The sequence below is a fragment of the Mercenaria mercenaria genome, chromosome 5 (genome assembly GCF_021730395.1).
Source record: "Mercenaria mercenaria strain notata chromosome 5, MADL_Memer_1, whole genome shotgun sequence".
Lineage (NCBI taxonomy): Eukaryota > Metazoa > Mollusca > Bivalvia > Venerida > Veneridae > Mercenaria > Mercenaria mercenaria.
In genome coordinates, this window is record NC_069365.1 from 91,882,048 (window position 1) to 91,906,116 (window position 24,069).

General features: G+C 36.1%; 1 protein-coding gene across 1 annotated transcript in view; it reads left to right on the forward strand.

Annotated features, from left to right (window-relative positions):
- Positions 1-23,805, forward strand: part of LOC123557927 (uncharacterized) — a 75,197-nt gene extending 51,392 nt beyond the window's left edge. Inside the window, exons 6-8 of the mRNA XM_045349721.2 lie at positions 5,374-5,573; positions 9,301-9,364; positions 11,780-23,805. Of these exons, the coding sequence (XP_045205656.2) occupies positions 5,374-5,573; positions 9,301-9,364; positions 11,780-13,764 (2,249 nt within the window). The 3' untranslated portion in view covers positions 13,765-23,805. The remainder of the gene's footprint in view (positions 1-5,373; positions 5,574-9,300; positions 9,365-11,779) is intronic.
- Positions 23,806-24,069: the final 264 nt, after the last annotated feature.

A 24,069-nucleotide genomic window follows, 5' to 3' on the forward strand; every position in this document is an offset into this window, starting at 1 on the left:
TTCACACAAACACAATTTTCATGTTGCTTTTGAATGTGAATTCTTAATTACAGAAAACATCCTACTGTTTGCAATGAGTAAACAGCATTTGGACAATGTATATATGAGCCGCGCCATGAGAAAACCAACATAGTGGATTTGCAACCAGCATGGATCCAGACCAGCCTGCGCATCCGCGCAGTCTGGTCAGGATCCATGCTGTTCGCTAACAGTTTCTCCAATTCCAATAGGCTTTGAAAGCGAACAGCATGGATCCTGACCAGACTGCGCGGATGTGCAGACTGGTCTGGATCCATGCTGGTCGCAAAGCCACTATGTTGGTTTTCCCATGGCACGGCTCATATATTGTTTTGCTGTGTGTTCGTGAGTAGATCATTTGGTTTCCAGTCACTTTGGCTTTCAGATGTCAATGCCTTTGGTCAATATATTACACATGTAGTCTTTGGGGGTCAGTTTGTCAGAGGTCAAGGTCACAGTTTCTCAAGACTGACAATAACTAGGGCTTTGAACCATTGGCCATCAAAAGAGAATCATGGAGTTGAATTTTTGTTATATATTTCCAAAGGTTCAGCCAAAATGTCTGTTTCATGGGGACACCTATTTTATTTTATGGGTTTCAGTTTGATTAAAAAAACAAATTTCACAGATTAGTTTAATCATAAAAATCACCAAAATTTGTCCTTCATCATATAATAATGATATCACAAGGACTACAGAATGTGGTTAAGTTAACCCTTACTCTATAATGAACTTGTCCAGCTTTCAGTTTGGACAGTACCATTAACTGTTAGTAGGGGGTGCTTACGAAAAAGATACTGAATGGCGAACAGTACAGATCATGATCAGACTGCATGAATATGCAGGCTGATCTTGATCTGCATTGTTCGCAAAGGCAGATTACTGACCATAAATCGTTTCCAGCATGTTAAGGGTTAAGAAACATGAGAAACAAAACATCTTGGCGATAAAAGAATTGATTGTTTCAGAAGAGGTTTAGTATTCACTGGAGCTTTGAGAAACAGCAATAAAATGGTCATAATAATGGACAAGTAGATCGGAGAGGTACTTACAGTGGATCACTGTCAGAGGTACTGTCAGTGGTGGTATTAATTGTTCTTACAATGTACCTCATTTCTCTCAACACAGTCATCATAGCCTGGGTGCTTAGTCATAACTTAATTATCATAACTGTATGTCAAAACTGTGAGTGTATGGCGCTTAGTCTTTATAAATTGATTTTTGCTCCTTTCTAACAAAAGATTGAGATTTACTGTTGACATGGTAATAGTAGCAATAGTTCTACTATTGGTAATACAACATATCCTCAGACAGCCTGACTTACAAGTCTGATATAGGCATCATGAAGCAGTTATAAGTCTTGAATACATAATGCTGTGGAAAATGATTTTGCCTTTTAAGTCTGTAAATGTGAGCACTCTACAGAACTTGGTCTTAGGTCTTAGGTCCACTTCATGGAAAAAATAGTACTAGTGTCAATTTTGGGTTCAACCCATGACATCTGTTTTCAGCTGCAGTCAACTTACCAGCTAGACCACAACTGCCCTTGGTAACTATATACTGTAAAATCATTAATATTCGTGGGGGACTAACTTTTGTGGATTTCGTGGTTGAGTCAATCAACGAAATTTAATCCCAAAGAACAAGTAAAATTCCCATTCATTTTATGTTCAAATGTTGAAATCCACAAATTCATATCCCCATGAATTTGCCGTTTTGACCAAAACCACGAAATTTTATGCCCACGAAATTAAATGATTTTACAGTATATATATACGTGTGTATATATATATATATATATATTTATTGGTGAAGAACTAGATGTTTGGCTGTGAGGGAATGCCAGGATAAGACTTACACTAATCAATGTCTGTTTGTTAAACAGTTCTATTTCAAGACCAACATCTCATACAGTAGATTTGATATTTTCAAGCCACCTTTCAAAGAGGAAGAGAGTACATTGTTTTGCTAATGTCAGAAGTCTGTTTGTTGGTCAGTTTGGATGTCCATACACTAGTAGACCACTTAGTTTCCAATCTGTAAGTAAGGAATTCTTTAGCCTATAGTGGTCAAACTTCAATGGATCATTGCCTGTGGTCTGTTGATGACTCCTATTGTTTTTGGGGTCAGTAAGTCAAAGGTCGAGGTAACAGTTATCACAAGAATGAAAATGGTTTCTTCTTAATTACTATAGAAGACTTTGATACCTGTGGTAACAGATGATGTACCTTATTATTTTGAGGGTGAGTAGGTCAAGGTCAAGAGACTGCTTTTTAATTTCATAGGATTATTGCCTGTGGTCATGAGATGACCCATATTATTTAAGGGGTCAGTATGTCAAAGGTCAAGGTCATATTTTCTTACAGATAACTGATGAATACTTGGTTTGATGGCTGTCCATCTTCATATTTCTGTGGTCAGGAGATGACCAGTAGTGGTTTGTGGGTCAGTAGGTCAGAGGTAAGGGTCAACATGCGAATAGTGAAATTTGATCCTTGCAATGTATATGATATTACAATTATCAGCAGCTTTTTGAAGAATTTTGGACTTGCAGCTCATTACAGTTAGATATAATGCTTCTGTTTGATCTTTACAGGTTGAGTGCTCTGTATACAAATATAAGCAAAAACAAAAACATAGAAGGGTATTTTTGTAATTGCTCAATCCTTACCCTGCTAAATTTCTATAATGAACTTGTCCATATTTCAATTTGGACAGTACCATTGACAGTTAATAGGGGTGCATACCAAAAAGATACTAACTGTATGGCGAACAGTGTAGATCATGATCAGACTGTACAGATGTGCAGGCTAACAGTGTAGATCATGGTCAGAATGGACAGATGTGCAGTCTGATCATGATCTACACTGGTCACAAAGGCAGAATCAGTTGTGTACAGCATGATACAGTTTTAAAGTACAAGTAACATTGAGTTCATTGAATGGAAACAACAATATAAAGAGGCAACACAAAATAAAATCTGTTTCTGAAATTGAAAAATGTAAATTGGTTCTGTTTAAAGGGTCATATTGGCTTTTTATTTGGATAATATTGTCACAAATTGACATACGGGCCTTATTTTATATGTATTGTAAATGCAGGTATTGCATCATCTTTTTGTAAATTTTTGAGTTATTGAGGTAAATGTCAGATTTCACGCATGAAATACCTCTCATATTTTTCTGTATTTCATAACTTAAATTTCCATGTAAATTTCATTAAATTCTGTTCAGTAATAAGAAAGTTGATATTTTATAAACTTCAGTAATTTATGTTTTTATCCCCAAAACCACTATAATGGGCCTCAAATTGTCAATTTAAATCCGCGCCAAAGTAGTTAGATTCCCCGGCTATATCGTGAATCCCGTGGAAACACAAATAGTCGGAGTCCATGGCTTAGCCATGAATCCCATGAAATTTTGTATTTGGCGGGACATTATCCTTTAAATAGACTGGACTAGATATGCCTTGCGCACACCACCTTCCGACTTTATAGACGAATCTATGTCTGAATTATTTTCTTGCTAGAAATTTATGCTCGATCGAGCTTCTTCCGCCAGACGATTTTTCCTGGTGATGTCATAACCCGGAAGTACAATGCCCGAGGTTCACTTGTCTTCACTCGCCTGGATGTGATATTCCCAGCGCAGAGCTTTCGTCCCATGGTTGTGCCGTAAACCGCAAAGACGATGATTTTTGTTATCCTCTGAAGTCAGCTCAGGGATGCAATCACCTACCACCATAGGGAGCCAATACGGAATCAACGTATTCACGGTTTAAAGGGACTGTATTTTGAATTTAGAAGCTATGTTTTGTTTGTGCTACTTAAAGTTCACAATTACATTAAAGACCTGTGTCACGTCAGATTAGAATGGAAGTATAAGAACTTTTGTATCTAGAGATACTGAACTTTCTTTTTTTTTTTCTTTCTTATAATCAGTTTTTTTTTCTTTTCACATCTATTCATTGTAAATAATCATCTTTTGTAAATAAATTTGTAAATATTGTAAAGGGTGTTGATTTGTTCTGATGGTTACTGTCGCCGGTACGGCCTTTCCTGTCACAAATATCATCTTTGGGTTTGCAGGTTATTTAAATCGTCATACCTATACATATTTTTTAATCATACTGTAAACACCTGCTGCCTCTAATTAGAGCCCTACATTCCCTAATTATTGCCTTCTGTTCTAAGTAAATTGCTTCTACAATCTAAATTTATGGTAGCCTATGTGTTAAAAAGGCTTGGAGATGTCGATTAGTAACTCTAAGAAGGGTGTGGAATTTTACAAGTTTTTTTGTATCTATGAGGTCAGAATATATGTAATTTTATTATCTTGATAATTTTACCAGAAATGGTTATGGAGGACATTCCTAAACTCAATATTATTTCTTGGCAATTTCTATAATTATGCATCATTCCTTGAAGTTAAAACTCAACAAACAAATGAAATTCCCATTTATTTCATTTTTTAACTTTGAAATCCATGAATTTAGTTTCATTGGAAACAACCTTTCTGTTGAAACTACAAGACTGTATTCCAGAGAAATTAAATAATTTCACAGTAGCTCAGTTATCCATCAGTATGCCAAATTAAAGCAGGTCTACCCTGGATACAACAGATGTACAACAATATTCACAGGCTTTCTTATTCATTTGATGAACCATTTTATACCGAATGTTTCATACACTAATATGATTCCTGATAAATGTTTGTGTTGGCCTCAAAGGTAAAGCATTTTTAGGCTATAGCGCTTTATTTCCCCATGTTTAGATACAACTGTCATGATTCCCGTTAATTGGGAATTTTGTATTTTACCTGCCATTGCTCATGGAAAATGTGAAACAACATTAGAAAATGTTGAGCACTACTTGTAGCAACACTAGAGAACGTGGATCTACATTAATATGGGGCAACGCTAGGTAGTGCGGAGCAATATTAGACAATCTTGAAAACCGTTAGAAAATGCGATTTAAGTGTGCAATATCATTCCTTTAAAGACATGTACCCTCAAAAATCAGGTTGTTTAATGCTTTAACAGGATACAAATGAAAGAAGAGACAAAATAGCAAATATATAGAACAGCTCTTAATTGGTTAAATTTATATTCATCTGGGTATTTCTAATTTAGCATAATTATGATTTTAGACCGGAAAATGAACTACATTTGGGGGCTGAAGCAAAGTAATACCTGAATAACCATGATTCATTCCCTGAATAAACACAACATATGGCATTATACAAATTATCTTTTAGATTCTGTCAAAGAACTGCCAGAGACTTTGAAATAGAAGTCACTGGGAGCTTTGTAAGTAATGCCAAAATCATCCTTTTATTCACTGGATTGTTTTTACAGGTTACGAAGTTGGTTATGCAGACAACTTGAATCTCCCCTTTCGAGATGGTACTTTAGATGGAGTGGTCTCCATTGGTGTAATACATCATTTCTGTTCAGTTGAGAGACGTATCAAAGCACTACGAGAGCTAGCTCGGGTCCTGAGGCCTGGTGGCAAACTGATGTTGTATGTCTGGGCATTTGAGCAAAAACATCGAAAAGTAAGAAATGTGTATTGTTATTTTAAGGATATTAAGGAGGATTTTGTTCAAATGTTTTGAAATAATTTCAGCTTAGTTGTTGATGAATGCTGATGGAGATCTTTGTAGTCACATTTTGTCTGTCTGTCTGTAAGCAAGTTTTGATAAACCTTCAGGATAATGATCCTTGAGTTGTCCTTTTCCAAATAATCTAAAATGAAGCAGAACCCTGCCTTCTCAGCTTGCCATAGCAACAGAAGAAAGAACTTTACAATTTATTTCCTCCAAAACCAATCACAAAATGTTACAGGTACAGTCATAAATTAAGTTAGTGATTCTACTTGCACTGTTTATTTTGCCAGATCTGTGCTGCTTGGCACACTCATGAACTTTGTCCTTGATACTTGTACTTAAACATTTAAAGTTTTCCTCCCCAATTCAATAGGGTGAACACAGTATGCTTCTCAATAGCAATAAAACCTGGATATATCCGGGTATATATGAGTGAACTTGTCGGTCTGTCAGTCCATTGGTTTTCATGGTTTCCGGACAATAACTCATGAAAGGCTTGACAGATTTAAATAATTTTTGGTACACAGGATAGAGGTCAAGGTCGACTTTGAGGTTAGTAGGTCAAAGGTCAAGGTCACAATGACCCTGAACAATTGAACGGTTTTTGGATGATAACTTGAGAACGCTTGGGCCTAGGATCTTAAATTTTGTAACACAGGTGTTACGTGATAAAATACGGGTCAAGGTTGACTTTGTGGTCAGTAGATCGAAGGTCAAGGTCACAATGACCCGAAACAATTAAACGGTTTCCGGATGATAACTTGAGAACGCTTGGGCCCAGGATCATGAAAATTGATGTGGACGTTAGTCATGACCATCAGATGACCCCTATTGATTTTGAGGTCAGTATGTCACAGGTCAAGGTCATAGTGACCCAAAACAGTTAAACGGTTTTTGGAAGATAACTTCAGAACGCTTGGGCCTAGGATCACGAAACTTAATAGGGAGGTTGGTCATGACCAGCAGATGACCCCTATTGATTTTGAGTTCAAAAGGTCAAAGGTCAGAGTGACCAGGAACATTTAAACAGTTTCCGTACAATAACGTGAAAACGCTTGGGCCGAGGATCATGAAACTTCATAGGGAGGTTGATCATGACTAGCAGATGACCCCTATTGATTTTTAGGTCAGTAGGTCAAAGGACAAGCAAATTCGGCTTTGACATTGGCTTAGTTCTGTGACAAGGCCGTATCGTGGGGGTATAATTTGTCACTCCTGTGACAACTCTAGTTGCTACTGAGAAGACGTGTCCCTGTATTAAATGATTATATTTGGAACTATGTGCTCAGCTTAGTGCATTCCAAATATAAACATTTAATAAAGTCAGTCACCTCTATTCATATGACATTAATTTTAACAGCTTTGTTTTCCTGGAATTGAGTCTCAAATTGAGTTATGAATTCTTCTCAAATCTAAATTGAAAAGCAAAATGATGTTTCTTATTCTGTTACTACCAAGCTTGGCAATCTGTTTCTGAATTTGTTTATAATATTGCATACTGTATAAGGGCTGTACCATGAGAAAACCAACATAGTGCCTTTGCAGCCAGCATGGATCCAGACTAGCCTGTGCATCCACGCAGTGTAGTCAGGATCCATACTGTTCGCTTTCAAAGCCTATTGCAATTAGAGAAACCGTCAGTGAACAGCACGGATGCGCAGGCTGGTCTGGATCCATGCTGGTCACAAAGGCACTATATTGGTTTTCTCATGGCAAGGCTCATAAGAAGAAATGTTTGGGATTTTTGCAAATTCATGAAATTCTCAAAAAATATCAGCCTGTTCATCAAGGTATTTTTAGCTCACATGTCACAAAGTGACAAGGTGAGCTTTTGTGATCGCACAGCGTCCTGCGTCCGTCTGTAAACTTTTGCTTGTGACCACTCTAGAGGTCACATTTGTCATGGGATCTTTATGAAAGTTGGTCTGAATGTTCATCTTGATGATATCTAGGTCAAGTTCGAAACTGGGTCACATGCGGTCCAAAACTAGGTCAGTAGGTCTAAAAATAGAATAAACCTTGTGACCTCTCTAGAGGCCATACTTTTCAATGGATCTTCATAAAAGTAGTCAAAATGTTCACCTTGATGATATCTAGGTCAAGTTCGAAACTGGGTTACGTGCCACCAAAAACTAGGTCAGTAGGTCAAATAATAAAAAAACCTTGTGACCTCTCTAGAGGCCATATTTTTCATGGGATCTGTATGAAAGTTGATCTGAATGTTTATCTTGATGATATCTAGATCAACTTCGAAACTGGGTCAACTGCGGTCAAAAACTAGGTCAGTAGGTCTAAAAATAGAAAAACTTGTGACCTCTCTAGAGGCCATACTTTTGAATGGATCTTCATGAAAATTGGTCAGAATGTTCACCTTGATGATATCTAGTTCAGGTTCGAAACTGGGTCACGTGCACTCAAAAACTAGGTCAGTAGGTCAAATAATAAGAAAACCTTGTGACCTCTCTAGAAGCCATATTTTTCATGGGATCTGTATGAAAATTGGTCTGAATGTTCATCTTGATGATATCTAGTTAAAGTTCAAAACTGGGTCATGTGCGGTCAAAAACTAGGTCAGTAGGTATAAAAATAGAAAAACCTTTTGACCTCTCTAGAGGCCATATTTTTCATGAGATCTTCATGAAAATTGTAGAGAATGTTCACTTGATGATATCAAGGTCAAGTTCAAAACTGGGTCACATGCCTTCAAAAACTAGGTCATTAGGTCAAATAATAGAAAAACCTTGTAACCTCTCTAGAGGCCATATTTTTCAATAGATCTTCATGAAAATTGGTCAGAATTTTTATCTTGATGATATCTAGGTCAGATTCAAAACTGGGTCACATGAGCTCAAAAACTAGGTCACTGTGTCAAATAATAGAAAAAACGATGTCATACTCAGTTCAAAACTGGGTCATGTGGGGATAGGTGAGCGATTCAGGACCATCATGGTCCTCTTGTTTTCTTAGTTATCATGTATTACATGCTTTTGATTTACTTTTTTTATCATGGCTGATTCCTAAGAGAAATTTTAGAGGCAGATATATGATTGTAACAAATGTACAATATTATACAATTGCGTGTTGCAAAAATTTTGCAAGTTAAATTTTCAGAATCCATTGCTCTATCAGTTTTAAGTTCATGTTTACTAATCACTGATTGACAAATAAATACATGCACTTAATACTGCTGCACACAACTGACACGCTAGTATAGTCAAGTTAAGATTAACAAACTTAGCTTTGGCGCTTCAGTTTCTGGGGAATCTTGAATATTTCCGCTTAGGAAAGCTTGAAATCCCCAATTTACAAACTTTCTTGCCTGCAAAGATATCCCCAATATACAGTGTCTTTTAAAGATTTATTTAGTAAAGGCAAAAGCATTGTCGTAACCTTGATGATAAGGTCATATATCAAAAAAATTATTTGATTACCAAAAAACTTGCTGGCAGATGGTAGACAGACAGTGAATTACCACCTAGACTGTATTTTGATTGCCTAGAAAATATGAGTTGATTATTCTATGTTATTCTATTTTAATATTTGTTTGAAGATATAAACATGGAAAAGGAAGATTCCATTGAAATATTGATTCCATTTAAAGAGCAAAATGTTTTTTAAGTATAAGGTCATGGCAAAGTAAAGTAGTTAGATACAGAAAGAATGTTTATGATTTCAGTTTGACAGTCAGGATGTACTGATTCCATGGAGGGGTAGTAGTAAGATCCGACCAGTACGCACAGGTGAGTTTTTGTAGCATTTAAGTTTAAAGTTTTTGTTTTTGTTGTTTTTATGCCCCCGAAGGGAGGCATATTAGTTTTCAACTGTCGGTCCGTTCGTTAGTTTGTTAGTTTGTTCGTTCGTCACAACGTTAACTTTTTGCATGAAGGCACTTTACTCTCGAACCACTGCACCCAGGACCTTCAAACTTCACATGCTGATAGTACTTATTGAGTACACGACCCCTACTGACTTTTGGGTCACCAGGTCAAAGGTCAAGGTCACAGGGGCCAATGTTAACTTTTTGCATGAAGGCACTTTACTTGCAAACCACTGCACCCAGGACCTTCAAACTTCACATGCTGATAGTACTCATTGAGTACACGACCCCTACTGACTTTGGGGTCTCAGGTCAAAGGTCAAGGTCACAGGGGCCAATGTTAACTTTTTGCATGAAGGCACTTTACTCGCGAATCACTGCACCCAGGACCTTCAAACTTCACCTGCTGATAGTACTCATTGAGTACACGACCCCTATTGACTTTGGGGTCACCAGGTCAAAGGTCAAGGTCACAGGGGCCAACGTTAACTTTTTGCATGAAGGCACTTTACTCGCGAATCACTGCACCCAGGACCTTCAAACTTCACCTGCTGATAGTACTTATTGAGTACACAAGCCCTATTGACTTTGGACTCACCAGGTCAAAGGTCAAGGTCACAGGGGCCAACGTTAACTTTTTGCACGAAGGCACTTTACTCGCGAATCAGTGCACCCAGGACCTTCAAACTTCACATGCTTATAGTACTCATTGAATACATGACCCCTACTGACTTTGGGGTCACCACGTCAAAGGTCAAGGTCACAGGGGCCAATGTTAACTTTTTGCATGAAGGCACTTTACTCATGAACCACTGCACCCAGGACCTTCAAACTTCACTTGCTGATAGTACTCATTGAGTACACGATCCCTACTGACTTTGGGGTCTCCAGGTCAAAGGTCAAGGTCACAGGGGCCAATGTTAACTTTTTGCATGAAGGCACTTTACTTGCAAACCACTGCACCCAGGACCTTCAGACTTCACATGCTAATAGTACTTATTGAGTACACAACCCCTACTGACTTTGGGTTCACTAGATCAAAGGTCAAGTTCACAGGTGCCAATGTTAACTTTTTGCATGAAGGCACTTTACTCGCGAACCACTGCACCCAGGACCTTCAAACTTCACATGCTACAGTATTTATTGAGTACACGACCCCTGTTGACTTTGGGGTCACCAGGTCAAGGTCACCAGGTCAAAGGTCAAGGCGCTGCGGGGGCATTTGTCACCATTAGTGACAGCTCTTGTTTGTACATTGATTGTGTTAATTCAGTCTCGCTAGGAATCAAATGCTGTATGCCTTTCCTGCTGTACATAAAGTCTGTGTCAACAGTATCAGAGTTGATTACAATGCTTATACAGGTCTGTAATTGTATTTGTTGCCTATGATGAAGAATCTTCCAAAAAATGCAAGTTATTTATTGTCATAGAGGAGTTTGCATAAGATAAAGATTCTTCATTATCAGAGGCCTTCCTTGGTTGTTGGACCTGTCAGGTGTAAAAAATCAGTACACAAGACTGCAGTCTAAAATTGTTAGTATGAGAAGGAGCACACTCCACACCTTGCAACTGTGCCGCAGATCTGCTTTGTTTCACAAAGCTGCTTACTTCACTAAACATGTCAGATCAGTTGCTTTTAATTAAAAATTTTGGGCGGATGCTTGCCCATTTTTCACAGGTTACACACCATCAGTTTCTTTTTTATCAACTTTGACAACTTGCTCAAATCAGAAGTTTAAGATTCGCTAAGAATGTTCCTTATTGCTGTGAAATTTTAAATCTTAATATTTCCTTTAAAACACTTTTGCTGTACTCTGACACAGTGTTTGGCTTTAGTGACTAAGTGATTAATTACGGACGTAGAATGGCTTGCCCGTCATGTCTGTGGGTTTGAAATCCTTTTGGCCATGGGATGCAAAGTGCATGTGAGTTAGCTACATACAGAAGGGTCTAAGTTCTACCCAGGTACCTGCCAGTGCCTTAAATGATATGTTGAGGGGTTACCCCCACCATTAAAACTGGGATGATAGTCATGTGACCTTAATTGTGTCAGGTGATTTAAAACTAAGGAAAAAACAAAACAAACAAAATCATGTCACACCTGTTGGCAGAGATATGTTGATCTTGATTGCAAATATTATAAGACTGACTTCGGAGCTCAATTTCAAATTGCCATCTTGCTATCTAGATTGTAATAAAAACCAGCCAATCAAATGCTGAGGTTTTAGACTGGTCAACAAAAATTCAGTTTCGTAACCAGTCTGTTGAATGGTGTTAAATGCATTGTTACTTTGTAAACATCTGCAAGTTACTGACCTGGTATTTTCTCTTTCTTTAGGTTCCTCTTCATCATTTGGAATGTCCAGCACTAGCTCAATCAGTGAGGATGAATCAGTGGTCCAGTCTACAGAGGCGAGTGAACAGCAAAGCAGTCAAAATTCCCAACAGGCATTGCGGCGTCAGAGTTCACTCAGTGCAGATGATGTCACAGCTTTACTTGAGCTCAATGAGTTTAAACCAAATTATTATTCCCTGGACTTCAGTGTCAGTCCGCAGCACACAAATAAAGAAGGCAGTGATAGTGAGCAAATATATGTGTGGAATAAGGGTGGTTTAAGAAAAGAGCATAGTAAGACGAAAACAAACAAAATAATCAGTGAGTGCCGGAAATTTGAGGCCTCATTACGAGCCATGTCATCAGGTAGTTTAGATCTGATGGAATCTAAATGCAAGGATGAGCAGTCAGTGATGAGAATAAAAGAAACTAAACAAGGTATAAAAAATGATGGAATTGAGAATGTGAACTGCACTGCAAGTGATATTGACTTGACTGGAACAGAGAGTATGAATGGGATTGTAGATGAAAAAGAATTGGGGATTGCACTTGATTGGAATGTTGGGGATCTGGAAACTGATGATTTTGAAACAGAAATTCCAAATCCTTGTACAATTTGTGACACTGATTTTAATGAAAATGGCTTAAATGGTGAAAAGATTGAGAATAATGGACAAAACATTGTTGGTACAGAAAATGACACAAAACTTTTACATTCTACCACAAACATCAGACGGCAAAATCATTTTGAAAGAACATATCATCCAAAAGTAAATCCTTTTATGAAACAAGATTCCTTGGATCCATACACATTCAATAATGTCCTATGCAGAGATAGTAACATTAATATTGATAAAGGAAGTGCTGAGGTTGTCAGCACAATCCAGGAGGATTCTCAGGATGTCTGTGTAGAATTTAAACCTTGCTTGCAAAGTAAAGGTGCCCAAAAAAAGGAGAGGTCTTTCTTCAATGCAGTAAAATCAAAACTGTTGGAAATATTTGATGATAAGGATGAAAAGACACGAAAAAAGAAAAATAGTGTGCCGGAAAAGTTGAACATAGCCACAAACCATGTGAGACATCCAGAAAGTCTGTTATCCAGTGAGCAACTTGACCTTGCTTCAAAGTTAAACTTCAAGGTCAGGGAGTTTCCACTCAGTAGCTGTCTGGATGTAGTGAAAGAGGACAAGATTTCTCCTAGAGGAAATCTTCTGTCGGACAGTGGCATAGACCTGGATAATGATAACTCTACATTGGTGACTGGAGCAAGGAACCAGCTGAAGGAAAATCGTCTATCAGGAACCAGGGAAACAACATCTTTGGAGGGAAAACTTTTTACAGAAATGTGCAACGAAATCTCACGTGACAGGTGCCATAGTGAAAGTGCACTTCTTAATGGAATTTACGATGGTTACATAAAAATTGATATCGACAGATTGTATGAGAATGGTGATATTGGGTTAAACGATTTTCACGGTAGTGCCTTACAGAAAAATATTGGAGATGTCAAACAAGAACACGATGGAGAGATATCTGATCATGATTTTGATGGCGATGTTAATAATTTGCAAAAAGAAAGTTTGGTTGTAACACAAAAATTGTCAACTGAAAAATACAGTCTGACAAAGCAACATTCAGAGAACTGTATTACTTCCAGTGAGAATGGTAGGTTACAGGAAAACTGTAAAGAATTGATAGAAGATAGTCTGTCAAACAGGGAGTCGTTACCATCAGAGCGAACTTGCAGAATTGGAGAAAGCAGTAGAGAGGTATGTGCAGAGCAAAATGGGAGTACAGTGGCTGAAGTTAAAGATGACTCAGTATTTGATTTAGAGGATGAAGAAATGTCGTCAAAATTATGTAGATATTATCACGTCTTTCGAAAGGGTGAAATCGAGACATTGATCTCAAAACATATACCTGACTTACATATCGTGCAATGCTTTTACGATCATGCAAACTGGTGCATTATTACTGAGAAATTGTAGAGAGGTATTAGCAACACTTTGATATAGTTGGATGCAAAACATCTTCATGTAGGACTGTCATTTATTTATTGAAAAGAAGTATATGTGACTTTGTGTGAAAATGGCTCCTGTCAGTGAATAAAGATATTTAGCTGTGTAGACCCTTTATATGCCCCCTTCCACTAAAATGGCCCTGAATTACTCCAAGTATATTTTATATTATTGGGTATTTTAGCCAAAACAAGTATAGGCAATAGTAAAATATAAAAGTGAAATTTTTAAAATTTCGACACCTGGAAAGATTCATAATCAAGAATTAATTCATATTTTTTGGTCTCTCATTCAATAATTATATATTTTTATGTTATATTTCCTTTTTCAGCTGAAAATGCCACACCAGGGGTATTTCTGCAAAGTTTTTTTTTCGCACTAACAAGTATTTTCAGAGGACTTTTACATTACTCATACAGTTGAAGATCTAAACTGTTGGTAACTATTTTTCTCTCTATTTGGATTTCTCCCAATGACCTAGTGGGTAGTCACAAAGTCACATTATATACCCTTTTTACAATAACATATTAATAGACAGATTTTAGTAATATATCAATACAAAGTTAACCTTTAGCCTGCTATATTTCAGAAATGGACTGTCATTCAATTTGGGCATTATCACATCATTCAAGGTGGTGTTCACTGAAAATTTACTAACTGAATAGCGAACAGTGGAACAGTGCGCACTAGTTAAAATCAGCAAAGGTAAAATCACTTGCCACAAGCAGGCTAAAGGTTAAGTTGGGAGAAAGTTGAACTTTATTATTGTAACTTTGAGATACCGTGTTTTATGACAATGGAGGAAATTCTAGCACTTCTGTAACGTCAGATTTTCCTATGAAAAAAAATGTTAACAATATATTACCTTTTCAGTTTTATGATCGCAACACCTGCATGTTAATTTGTTTTTGACTCCGTTAAATTGTCATTTCTCTTGTAAAGCAATTTTACAGTGACAGCACTAGTTTTATGCATAGATAGGAGAGATACTACCTGTAAAACATTGCATTGTGATTGCCAAAGCATTAATTTCTATGAACATAAATCACAAATCTAGTCACAAATCTTCTAGTAAACATTCTGTTTCCATATATAGTTTCCACATGTCCTTGATAATCAGTGTTAAATGGTGCTATTTTTAGCTTATTGTGAAATTATTATATCCTGTTAGAAACTTGTTTCCTTGGAGATGAATCCATGAGAATGTTGATATACACCATTAATGATTTGTTTTAGCTTTTTGTATTCAAGCCAAATCATTGAAGATATGTGAGACTATTTGAGCCGTGCCATGGGAAAACCAACATAGTGGCTTTGCGACCAGCATGGATCCAGACCTGCCTGCGCATCCGCGCAGTCTGGTCAGGATCCATGCTGTTTGCTAACAGTTTCTCCAATTCCAATAGGCTTTAAAAGCGAACAGCATGGAGCCTGACCAGACTGCGCGGATGCGCAGGCTGGTCTGGATCCATGCTGGTCGCAAACCCACTATGTTGGTTTTCTCATGGCACGGCTCATTTTATGATGATTTCTTAGTTCCGTCAATTTTCGAAATAAAAATTACAATTAAAAAATAGAATTCCCATAGCTTTTATCTTTGAATTTAAAATTCATGAATTAATGTTATGCCAACAAAATGATTAGAATTTACATAAGGTAAATAATTGGGGCCTTTCTGTGGTTTATCATCTGATATACAATGGTTCTGAGTTAGATGCAATTAAATATAACCACAATGGCATTAACGATGAACCATGGTGTGTACAGGGATAAACCATATGAATTAAGGTACATGATTAATTGCATTCCAAAAAATATTTCTCCAGTCACAAAAAGAAAGCTCCCTGTATTCAATAAGAGCTGTAGTAGCATTATGAATTTATACAAATATCTAGAGACATTTTTTCCCCCATAATCTAATAATAAATGGAACATACTATTGTTTTGTTGACAAAAGTAAACATAATCGTCTGAATCCGAATTTTATACTTTTTCTCCATTTTTATTGGACAGATTTTTTTGTTGTTGTTTTTTTTTCATCATTTTTTAAATCAGTCTGTAAAGCGAAAAGTCGGTCCAAAATGAACAAACTAGCATATTTCCCAAGCCCTGATAGAGATTATTATGGATATTTTGTCATCATTTCTTCATTTTGAAAAATTGTAAAAAATGTACAATGCAGCTTGCTTCACCCTTCAATTCTGTTATATCAAATGGGTCTGATTTGGAATCTCCCAAGTTCAGTTTCAACTCTGTCATAAATGACTTGCAGTAGAATTATTATATCGCTGTTTTAGATAATTAAGTTATTTATTGTGATTGCATTTTATATTGTGATAATAGTTATTCCATTTTCAAATAGATTTTGTCTTGTATATTATGGGTTTTGCAGAAGTAAGATGTAGTTTGTTTGTGCCAGTAAGAAGATATTGTACATCCACAGTTTGATGCTAAAGGTCAAAGTTACAACTGTATTTTCAAAGAGTGCTCAAAGTTGATTTCATAGGAGATATTGGAAAATTGATTCAAAACAGTCTTAAAATGAGTTCTAGTTGATATTGTCTGCAGAATCTACTTATTTGTTTACTGTTCCTTTTAGAGAAATGGGAAAGGATTTCAGTAAAATGGAAAGGGACTTGATAATTATTTTTGGTATTTCTGAAACAGCCGATATTATGTTCTTCAGGGGACATACCAGCTTCTGTTATTGTGCAATTAAAACAAGTCTAAGTGAAAATGAATGCTAATTGACACTATATTCAGATTTTTACTCATTTTATGCTGCAAAAGCCTTAATATTACAACTTTGTTTCCTTTTATAGCATCTTAACGAGCTCGAGGCACCATAAAATCTGGAGGAATTCTGCGGATGATGCAGCATGAAAAAACATGTTTTTTTTTCCTGAATTTGAGATGAGTAGAGTCACAAAATCATTTTTATGTATTTGATATGACTGCTTACCATGTTTGATTATCCTGTCTCTTGTGTACCATGTTTTTATAGTGCATTCTGTATTTACATAGATATTTTGTAGAGATGCATTTTTATGTACATTTTGTAATTTTTTTACGACTTCAAGTGATTGTATTGTAGTGATAGTTAGATACAGTTAGTTTATGATATGATAGTAGAGAAATAAGGTTCAGATAGTAATTGTATTGTTTTAAATTTTTGTTTTTATTTATGCATATTCATTACACATGCATTCCAGACTGTGCTAATACATCCTAATCAGAAATATACATTCCTTTGAACATGCAGTCATACCTGTGCGATAGACCTGCTGGATGCTTCATTTTCAGGTTTAAATGTTTTTACAGTGTACAGTTACTGTAAGTACATGTAACCTGTAAAGGCTGATCACTACCAAATCAAATGTAAACTTGCGCTGGTATAAAAGTAGTCCAAATATAAATAGTCCCAATCTTTCTTCTTTTCCTTGTGCCATTTCTCAGTTGCATTGTGTTTGCTTTTACTCTGCTGCATTTCAGTATGTATGTGTAGCATTCCGTCGACATCGGCATGTTCTTGTGGCATGCTAGATAAAAATGGCGGCATAGGAACTTTAAGTCTCGGAAAGAGACATTGAAAGAAATTCAGAGGGTTGTTTTAAAAACATTACTATGTACTTGGTGGACTTTATATGAAATAAGGAACAGCCAGATTTAGTGGTGCCTAAGTAAAGACATATTTTAGCGCTTCAAAACATGGTCTTAATGTACAGGTATGACAATTTTGATCTCAATTTTTTTAAAGTCACTGATTTTTCTATGCTGTTGCATGTGAAATACAAAGCATGATAGAAAAATAATACATATCAGTCATGTGTAGTTTTTGATTCTCTATTCCATTCAGTGTGTTGTGATTAATGTTGTGATTGATAGCTAGAGGGGGCTTCTTTGGGAGGTGTTAAGGTCACTGAATTCCAGTCACTTACCTCATGCTACTGTGGGTTCATAACCTTGCTTTGGGCATATATTTCTTTCAGCTGTCTTATTGAATGTCAGTTGTTCAAACAAGATGCCCACAATATATTGCCTGAATTAATACCCACATGGGCACCTTGGGTGCTCCTCCACTGTCAGAAACTGTAAAGTCGCCGTATGACCTAAAATCAAGTGTTTGTGATTTCAGCCCCATCAAAGGCATGCATGAGTTAATGCATTATGTTGTGTTTGCAGAAAAGGTTACATGTTGTTCTGTTTAAAATGGTAGTTTATAGGAAAATGCATTTATAGACATGTATACTTGTCTTTTACAAGAAGGGAGATAATCTTTGTGAAAACAACAGCTGGATATGTTGTGGGAGTATATGGCCATGGTGTGCATCATCACTAAAACCTAAAATCAAAATTCTACATTTATACAGCTTTTTCTGTATGTATTTTTGGATGACCAAAGATAATTATGTGTTCATTTTAATATGATAACATCATTTGACAACCATGTTATGTTTGAGTTAGAGTCATTATAAAATCATTACAAACAGTTTAGCATTACAAAATGAGAAATAGTCAATATCAAGATTTATTACATTTGTTCAATGTTTTATTAAAATAAACTGGTAGATTATATTTGAAACTGTGACTGTTTCAAATTTAGGGATTTTCATTTTATAGTTTTCACTGTTATGACTCTACATTTTCATAGTGGAAAAGAAGTTAAATAATTCTTTTAGATTTTAAGCTTTGTATTACATTTTGATAAGGTGGAGCACATATCTTTATGTTCTGTAATTATTTATTTACATCTATATCTTTACTGATTTTTAGCTCACGTGTTATTGTGATCGCTCAATGTCCGGCGTCTGTCTGTCTGTCTGTGTTGTCTGTCAGCATTTAGCTTGGGTATGTGATAGAGGCTGTATTTTTCAATTGATCTTCATGAAATTTAGTCAGAATGATTGCCTTGATGAAGTCTAGGCCAGGTTCGAATATGGGTCATCTGGGGTCAAAAAGTAGGTCACAAGGTCAAATCAAAGAAAACCTTGTGTACGCAATAAAGACTGTTTCTTTTTCAATTGATCTTCATGAAATTTAGTCAGAATGATTGCCTTGATGAATTCTAGGTCAGTTTCGAATATGGGTCATCTAGGTTCAAAAAGTAGGTCACTAGGTCAAATCAAAGAAAAACCTTGTGTATGCGATAGAGGCTGTATTTTTCAATTGATCTTCATGAAATTTGATCAGAATGATCGCCTTGATGAAATCTAGGTCCAGTTTGAATATGGGTCATCTGGGATCAAAAAGTAGGTCACTAGGTCAAATCAAAGAAAAACTTTGTGTATGTGATAGAGGGTGTATTTTTAGCTCGACTATTCGAAGAATAGTCTAGCTATTCTACTCACCCTGGCGTCGGCGTCGGCGTCACAACTTGGTTAAGTTTTTGCGTGCAAGTACATACAGCTATCATTTAAAGGCATATAGCTTTGAAACTTATTTATTCTTTTTCTAGGTCAATTACCAACCTCACTGGGTCAAGTTCCATAACTCTAACATGTATTTTGAGCAAATTATGCCCCCTTTTGGACTTAGAAAATTCTGGTTAAAGTTTTATATGCAAGTTACTATCCCCAAAACTAATGCAGATATTGAATTGAAACTTCACATGTGTCTTCGGGGTTTATAAAACTAGTTGATAGCACCAAGTCCCATAACTCTGACATGTATTTTGGGCAAATTATGCCCCCTTTTGGACTTAGAAAATCCTGGTTAAAGTTTTGCGTGCAAGTACATACAGCTATTACCAAAAGGCATATAGCTTTGAAACTTATTTATTCTTTTTCTAGGTCAGTTACCAACCTCACTGGGTCAAGTTCCATAACTCTTAACATGTATTTTGAGCAAATTATGCCCCCTTTTGGACTTAGAAAATTCTGGTTAAAGTTTTACATGCAAGTTAATATCCCCAGAACTAATGCAGATATTGAATTGAAACTTAAAATGTTTCTTCGGGGTAATAAAACTAGTTGATAGCATCAAGTCCCATAACTCTGACCTTCATTTTGGTCAAATTATGTCCCCTTTCGAACTTAAAACTCTTTTGATATTTAACATTTTGGGTAATCATTTCCTGCTTCTGTGACAATATTTCGAATAGTCGAGCTTGGCTGTCTTACGGACAGCTCTTGTTCAATTGATCTTCATGAAATTTGGTCAGAATGATTGCCTTGATGAAATCTAGGTCCAGTTTGAATATGGGTCATCTGGGATCAAAAACTAGGTCACTAGGTTATATCAAAGAAAATACTTGTTTAAACTTGAGACCACATTTTTGGTCCAATCCTAATGAAAATTGGCCAGAATATTTGTTTCCATGAAATCACTAGGTCAAACATACTTACACTGTTATGGTGTGTTTCTCAGGTGAGCGACCTAGGGCCATCTTGGCCCTCTTGTTTATATTTTGGAAAGAATTTCCTATTTTTATGCCCCCGAAGGGAGGCATATAGTTTTTGAACCGTCTGTCGGTGTGCCCGCAATTTTCGTGTCTGGTCCATATCTTTGTCATCCATGGATAGATTTTCAAATAACTTGGCATGAATGTGTACCACAGTAAGTCGACATGTCGCGCGCATGACCCAGGTCCGTAGCTCAAAGGTCAAGGTCACACTTAGACGTTAAAGGTCATTTTTCATGATAGTGCATTGATGGGCGTGTCCGGTCCATATCTTTGTCATCCATGGATGGATTTTCAAGTAACTATGCATAAATGTGTGGCACAGTAAGACGACGTGTTGCGCGCAAGACCCAGGTCTGTAGCTCAAAGGTCAAGGTCACACTTAGACGTTAAAGGTCATATTTCATGATAGTGCATTGATGGGCGTGTCCCGTCCATATCTTTGTCATTCATGCATGGATTTTAAAATTATTGGCCATGATGGTGTGTACCACAGTAAGACGAAGTGTCGCGCGCAAGACCCAGGTCTGTAGCTCAAAAGTCAAGGTCACACTTAGACGTTAAAGGTCATATTTCATGATAGTGCAATGATGGGCATGTTCGGTCCATATCTTTGTCATTCATGCATGGATTTTAAAATAACTATGCATGAATGTGTGGCACAGTAAGACAACGTGTCACGCGCAAGACCCAGGTCCGTAGGTGAAAGGTCCTAAACTCTAACATTGGCCATAACTATTCATTCAAAGTACTATGGGGGGCATGTGTCATCCTATGGAGACAGCTCTTGTTTGTATTATTCATATTCTTTTGCATTGCGACATCATGACTTTGATGTGATGTTGCCCTGTACATTCGACAAAAAATAAACATTGAAAAAAAACAACAACATGAAATGAAAAGAAAATTTTCTGGTATTTGAATCAATCTAAGGTCAAAATATCTTTAATTCTTGAACACCAGATTTAATATGTTCACTCATGGTCTTGCAAAATTTTGATGAAAGATATTTCAACTTACAGGGAAACAAACAAATATCCTCAATATCTTTACAAACATTACCAACTTTGTCTTTTTTGCCAGAGACAAATTTGGTTGTCTCAAACATTTACTGAAAAGACACTTTTTTCAAATGCTACATATAGATAATCTTTTTTGACTACGCCAAACATTCCTGAGATTATAATTTCATATTGCTTTGTTTAATTATAGGAAGGCTTTTCATTTGTACTTTTGTATTTGTCTTTCAATGAAACAGACCTATTTCAATGTTTTTTACTTTCATTTGATGCTTTCATTCCAGATATTTAGATACAGTATGTTTCCATGTTGATTTTTTTACTTAGTTTGACGCTTTCATTGCCACTACTGTAGATAGATAGTTTTGGAATCAGAATATTTTTATGATTTGAAAGTCACAAGTGTTGTACCCTCATTATCTCGGGTCTCATAGCCATTAAATTTTATGTCTTGTGAGATAATGTTGCTTTAGCTACTGTCTAACCATAAAAAATATTTATTTACCTAACTACAGTTGTTGAGTTGACATTATGTCACATAATATTATTATGATGTCACACATCTGATAAGAAATTTGCACAAACATGTTTACATTAACATAGTTTAAAATGAGTGGGTGATGATATATTTTGCTGCTGTGTAGTAAATTGGAATCTGCTTTTGTATCTATATTAGTAACAGTTACTATGGTTTTGTGCCAAGGCAATGATTTATTTTGTAATCATTTTTGCTTAGATGACAAGTGATAATGATTCAGTTTTGTGCAATGCTATTGCTTTATATACTTTGAAATTGATGTAAAGTGAAGATAATTTAATTTTTATTTAATTCTTGCCTCGTTTTCAGGTTTTATTTATTTAGATATATTTATTTAGAGCTTTGAGCATAATCTAGTCTTTATATACAGTCTTATTGTTATAACAGTAACAAATACTTTGGACTCTAAAGATCATGTCAAAAATATTTTTACAGTCCATAGGTTAAGCTTAAAGGTCTATAATGACCAGGTACTATTTTTCAGCTCACCTGAGCACGTGAATCAGTTATTTTGATCACTCTCTGTCCGTTGTTCATCCAACTGTGGCTCATCTGTCCAGACTTTTCTTCGAACAACTTTCCTCTGAAACCAATTTGTGAAAGTTGATCAAACTTGGCATGGACGTTCCTTGGATGGTATTCTACCAAAGATTTTCAAAGAGTTTGATTCCATGCAGAGTTTTGTTTGAAAAATGAATTTTTTAAAAAATTATCTCCTCCTTGGGGGTTGGGGGTGGGGGTGTCACCTGTTCCTAAAACAAGCTTATAGCATTGTGTACATGTACCAAAAAATCATGTACCCATTTGAGTCAGGTGAGCGATGCAGGCCATCATGGTTCTTTTTTAGCTCGACTATTCATAGAATAGTAGAGCTGTTGGACTCGCCCATGCGTCGGTGTCTGCATCCCGGTTTGGTTAAGGGTTTTGTATGTAAGCTGGTATCTCAGTAACCATTTGTGGGAATGGATTGAAACTAAACACACTTATTTACTGTGATAAACTGACTTACACTGCACAGGTTCCATAACTCTATTTCGCTTTTTTACAAAATTATGCCTCTTTTTCGACTTAAAAATTTTTGGTTAAGGTTTTGTATGTAAGCTGTTATCTCAGTACTAACTAATGGGAATGGATTGAAACTTGACACACTTGTTCACTGTCATGATCTAACATATACTGTGAAGGTCCCATAACTGTACTTTGCATTTTTACAGAATTATGCCCCTTTTTCGACTTAGGCAAAAGAGATTATTTTATTGACTTATGTTGATTTTATAAAATTTAAATGTGATCATGTAATAATTTTTTTAAAAAACATGTAATTTACCATAGGCTCAGTGGCCCGCTAGTAAGTCCATAGTCTGTTGTAATAACATTTGCCTTGTAGCTGTTGGCCAGTAGGTATGGATTAAGCTAAAGTACAGCTAAATTGTGACATAATCTTTACACAGTAGTGTTTTCCTATGCATGCTATACACTACACAAGGTTTAGTATTATTTTTAAATACAGACAAACATGTGTTTAGTATCTAATCAAGAGAGTGGCACAATCTGGCTGCTTAAAGCAGGTGACTGTTTAAGACAAGGTGAAGTTACAAGAAAAAGTAATTTTGAAAAGTTAGCTGACTGGCTGTTTAAGGCAAGTGGCTGTTCAATACAGCAATACAGGTGGTCACTGTGGCAGGTTCAGCTGTAAATACTCCCTTGATCTCTTACAGTTCCTGACAAACAAAAATACTCCAACAACTTTAACATGTCTCTTGTGTTTACATTTAAAATGAATTAGATATTAAGATATGTCTTTGTATTGTGTCTGAAATTGAGAGTTATAAAATAATATAATTATATAATATATAGAATAAAATTGCCAAAATACTTTAAATGACAATGTATATAACATTGTTTTTAGTGGAAAATAGATCTGTAGTCATTGTAGGTCGTACCTAGTAGAAATATGGTCCCATAGAGTAGACTCAGGTTGTAATAATTTTATCTATTGTTTTTGTTATAAGGTTTGTGATACATGAATAAAGTCATGGTACTATAAAGTATAATATGCTTTGGAGTTGTTTTCAGCACACTGGCCCTTCTTAATTGATCCAGCAACGAGCATGGTCTATATCTTCCCTGAATACATGACCACCAGGATTGAAGGTATTGTTCTGTAATTTAAATACACAATAAATAAATAAAAAAAAACAGATGACGATACAGACTCTCCTTGCTTCTTGACTGCAGTCTTTTATCTTCTATGCCACCTCATGGAAGATGTTGCGTCTATAGCTTGATGCTGGTCTAACAATCTACTTCCTGTTACT